The 4,824-nt window shown below is 38.6% G+C and overlaps 1 protein-coding gene across 1 annotated transcript in view; it reads right to left on the bottom strand.

The window, feature by feature from the left end:
• Positions 1–443: 443 nt before the first annotated feature.
• The window catches only part of DCP2 (decapping mRNA 2), a 28,635-nt gene continuing 24,254 nt past the window's right edge, over positions 444–4,824 (bottom strand). The window contains exons 9-11 of the mRNA XM_010563462.1: positions 4,185–4,292; positions 2,406–2,457; positions 444–1,719 (exon numbers count right to left, since the gene is read on the bottom strand). Coding sequence (XP_010561764.1) covers positions 1,556–1,719; positions 2,406–2,457; positions 4,185–4,292 — 324 coding nt within the window. The 3' untranslated portion in view covers positions 444–1,555. The remainder of the gene's footprint in view (positions 1,720–2,405; positions 2,458–4,184; positions 4,293–4,824) is intronic.

Below are 4,824 nucleotides of genomic sequence, written 5' to 3'. Positions count from 1 at the left end.
ATAGTCCCAAATCACCTGGTGCCAGACAGGTAAATAAACCAGGAGATGGTTCTAAAGCTATTTCTGAGGAAAAGCACTAAGTAACAGATCAGGTAGGGTAGATGAAGTAGGGTGGTTGAAGGAAGACCAGGATTTTGGTTTTGGATGACACGAGTTGCATAAAGACCCAGTGCATGACCATACACTGTGATGAGACAAGGGCATAGTTCATTCAACCTATGAAATTACCAATTACCTTTACTTCAGAGAAAACTCCATTTTTAAATCTGGGACAACGTGCTTGCTGCCACAAGCTGCTGTGACAAGTTATTTCAGTGCATTTCTCTTTAACTGCAAAGCACGTGTTCAAAACCCCTTAATGTGAACATGAAGGTGATTTAACAGTTCGTCACCTCAACTCTTACTGCTTTTTCCCCTCCTGCCCCCCCAAATTTTTTATATTTTTACTAAGAAAGCATTGTAGCTGAAAACAACTGAGGCTACATCATTTAAATGCTAACTGCAAGTGCAATTCAGTACTACTGGATATATACAGAGCATACACTACACAAGAGATTTGAGGACAACAGCACAGAATACAATACTGGACACCCTTAGAATAGTTATTGCAAGCCTGATTAAGCCATTTAGTGTCACACAATGACTCTATTATCCATGCACCTGCCTTCCTCCTCAGCGAGATCTAGAGGCCTATTTACATTCAGTATAAATTCTACATGAGTAACCTCTCACAGACAAGTTTAAGCTTTTCCTTTCTGAAAGCAGCTGCAACTGGGATAACACAAAACTTTGCAACTTCCTTCTTATGCAGCTGGGGACACTGCATAAGAGTTGAAGCTAGACACTTTGAATGGCTAAGTTCTACCCAGTTTGTGTATCCTTACTGAAGACAGAGGCAGAGTAGGTACAAGAAGTCAACATCCTATAGATTTGACTCCAAGTACTACTGATCGCCAGCCAACAGAAGCTATCAGTGTGAAGGAGGGAAGGTATTTTGGGGAAGCAACCAGGACACACAAAGGATGACAGGCTGAGGCTAGGTTTGAAATGTGCAACTTGGTTTCAAAATCGCTAGGACAGAGGAGTCCTCTGAGTATCAGTTTCATTGCCACTGCTGTAATATTGCAATGTACTATGCAATAATGACTAACAAGTCCAATAATTTACATCAGAGCAGTTGAAGTTTAGCAAGCAGGTATACTCAACAGTTAAAAAAAAAGTCAATGACATTCTACAAAACACACAGCAAGTTAATAAAAAAAAAACACAAAGGAAAAAGAATGCCCTCTAATGCACAGCTAGGAACAAGTGAACTGAACACTGGAAAGGTACTTTTGTGGAAAAAGGCTGTACTGCATTTAAAGTGCAACACTTGACTGTGCCACTGCCATACTGCAAAAAGAACAAACCCTTCCAAACCACCAGTCAGTCCCTGCATTGCATTTAAAAACAAACAAAACAAAACAAAAAAACTCCTGAGAAAGAGTAAGGCTGGATAAGAAACCCCCTCAATTGCAACAGGCAAGTCTGATTTTTGTTCCTATTAAGTTTGCTGTCAGAGGTCAAAACTTTTCATTATGGCATCATGGTCAAACTTGAAACTCAAGAAAGCTCTTGATGAGAAAGCAAATTTGTAATGGCCATTCCATGCCACAGAATGTCCCTCTGCATGTTCTGGCAGTGGGTCTTCACTGAAGCAATACATGTCATATGCTGCATCTGCTTAAAGAGAAAAAAGCATAAAAAATTTTAAACAGATAGTTATCAATAAGAGTATCAATAAAAAGCCATACCTCAAATATATATTCAATTAATATTTATGACAAAATGTGTATGCCTGGTCATAAACAGAAGACGGTAACTCAAACAGCCATATTTAGAAGTCATCTAGTGGCTAGAACAAATCTTAAAAGTCACAGCAATCTGAAGACACTGTCAATAGCCAGTTTTACCCACAGGTGCTGTTTTGCAAGTTATTTCTTAATAAGGAGGAAAGAAATATGGCCGATTTTCTGAGCAGTAAGTAAAGAACTGTGTGCACTCTCCAGAGTAGTCCAGTATCAACTGCAGCTTATTACTAGCTGGACAGAAAGCCTTGAACCAACACTCAGTTACCAGCATTGTGTTGACTCAGATGCTATTTTCCTAAACCAGCTTTCAGTTACTTTTTATTCAGCCACCTGGTATAATCTGACAGTCTTAATTAAGGAGAACAACTGCAAAACCAACATGAAGCAGCACAGGAAGTTAACCCCCCAAAACCCCCACCCCAAACCCCTCAGACTGCCTTAGAAAATACAGCTTTATAACATTTGGTAGGTTAGCATACAAGGAAAGACCACCATTATTCAGGTGCCTTCAGCCTGTAATGCATGACAGTGGATGAAAATTCAGACTGTACTTGCCGGTTTCGAAGTTATCCTGAAGTCTTCTTGGATGAAGCCTTTTTTCACATTTCTGTTTAAGAGAATGACCATACATTACACAATTCATTAAAAAATGGCTTCCATTTCTTAGGGGCATAGCTTAAGCATCAGCTAAAAGGCATGCTGGTTGTATTTGCTTTGACACACCTCCTGATGTGTGAATTATTTTACTTGTAGTTCAGCATGAATTCTGTCATGTTATTTTATCTAGTAAGCATGCTTCAAGTCCAGAAGTCTTTCAGAAGCATGCAACCTTTTAACAGTCAACAAATCATTTTTAAAATGCAGGCTTTTAGGGAAAAGTTTTGAGTTCTTTATAAATGTTTTAAGCTGGAAAGGTCTTGCATATGATGGTGTGGAATCAAAGTTGCACATGCATAAGCCCGTTCTTCAGTCAGCTTGTCCCAAAGGGCAAGGGGAATGTATTTGCAAACACACTGCTACTGCCAATTAAATTAGCATGCATTAGAGACACAAACTTAGAACTCTCCAGGGAAGAGTTAAGTTTTAGCCCCAGGTATGCTGCTGTAAGTATAAATACAGAGGAAAGTATGGCCCTTTGCACTCTGTGAGAATTAAGAGTTCCCTGGCCTCCAAATTGTATTAGAAAATTATCACTGGGACATGAAATATTTAAACTTCAAAAGACTGACAATCATGAAAATGCAAATGGAATACCACAGAAGTATTTCACAAAGTCTGTAAAAAGCCTACAGAGTAACTGTGGAGTATTAACAGTTCTACTTGTTTCCATCAAGATCCTACAGATTCCCATTACAGTTTTTTCTATACAGTCAAATTTCTGGGCAGTCAATTCTTCGACTTTCATTTTTCTACTCTCAGACCCAAATGCAACTAACCATTTCTTGCTATACTGAGGATTTTACAGGAGTAAATGGTTCTGCACTTTCAGATGAAAAACAGAGAGAAGGTAATAATCACAAGCCAGAATGGGAAACCTCTAGCTTAGAGGCAGTAAACGAGAAAAACTGAAGCCTGGACAAGCCAGCTGAGCTGCATGAGAACTGGGGCTCACTGCTGCACAAGAGCCAACAAAGTAGAATTGGAGAGCCGTAAAGAATGGGGGAGGTGGGGAAGGGAGGAATCAAAGAGACATATTAAAAAGAGAGAGGTATCTCAGTGAGCCTTCTCCCAGCCAGCAGAACGGTGGGGACAAAGACAATCAGTTACTGCAAGGAAAAGGTAACAAACCAAGAATATCATACTGGAATTTACAGACCGCTACAGTTCTACTGTATGATTAAAAAACCATATGAGATTCTGGTGTTCAGGTCAAGTCTGCATCTCAATATTTTCACTACAGAGAAGGGAAATAATAAGCGTATGCATTATCACTTTGTATCTAATTGCTGCATAACAGAACTCCATGCTTACAATAATATATCATACATGAATAAGACATGTACTACACTGACTTATCATTATTATGACACACTACAGTAGGCTATTACCTGACAGGTACCTGGAAAGCTGCAGGATTGTCTACTGAAACAGATGACATTTTCAACTGCTAAAATAAGACTTCCTGCCAAAATGCAAACTTTGAAGTTTGGTATGCTTGTCTATAGATGTATATGCATACAAGGTAAGAAATGTCATATTTCTACAAATACATACCAAATATTCTGATCAAATATACTTTTGTTAGATATGCACTCTACTTTTGTTTCAGCAGGACATTGGCCTGGACATTCGTTAAGCATTACTGGAACCTGTTAATCACTGCACGTTTCTTACCAAGGTATAGTTTTGCTTAACTGGTTGATTGTGGACTCCATTTGTTCGCTTCTTTTGGCTGAAAGTGTCTTGATACTGCTTTCTGCCATTGCTCTTCAAGGTCTGACCGTGCCATAAAGTCCAAAATGTAGCAAAGAGAAGAATTTAAATGGCAGCATTGAACATCATTGCACTGACACTTCCTACTTATTAGTTAAAGTAACCTCCAAATAACCTCAAAACACCGTGAACAGTATCTTCTGTAGACAAACTGAAACACACTGAAATTAACCAAACATATCTCAAATTACAAAGAGTCATCAGCTGTTACTCAGTCTCTCTTGTGCTATCACAGTCACTGTATCACAAAATAAATTCAGTTGAGTGAGTTCCCATACACTGATGCATATATATTAATAGTACCCAAAATATTTCAAAATGGTACATGGAGGACACCAAAATGGTGAGTAGTAATTACTAGCTATACCTGAAACAACACAACTACCACCTGATAGCCACCACCTCTAACGCCAGATAAATCTGAAAATCCCGAAGATTTTTTTTTCCCCCACATTTTTATTTTTGCATGCTATTGTGATAAAATCCAATATTGTCATTCCAGAGAGGAACGCTTATGAACAAAGACATATGTTAAATAGCT

Source organism: Haliaeetus leucocephalus, unplaced genomic scaffold (assembly GCF_000737465.1).
Source record: "Haliaeetus leucocephalus isolate CR32 unplaced genomic scaffold, Haliaeetus_leucocephalus-4.0 Scaffold167, whole genome shotgun sequence".
NCBI classification, from domain to species: domain Eukaryota; kingdom Metazoa; phylum Chordata; class Aves; order Accipitriformes; family Accipitridae; genus Haliaeetus; species Haliaeetus leucocephalus.
This window is presented reverse-complemented; position numbering and strand designations above follow the sequence as displayed.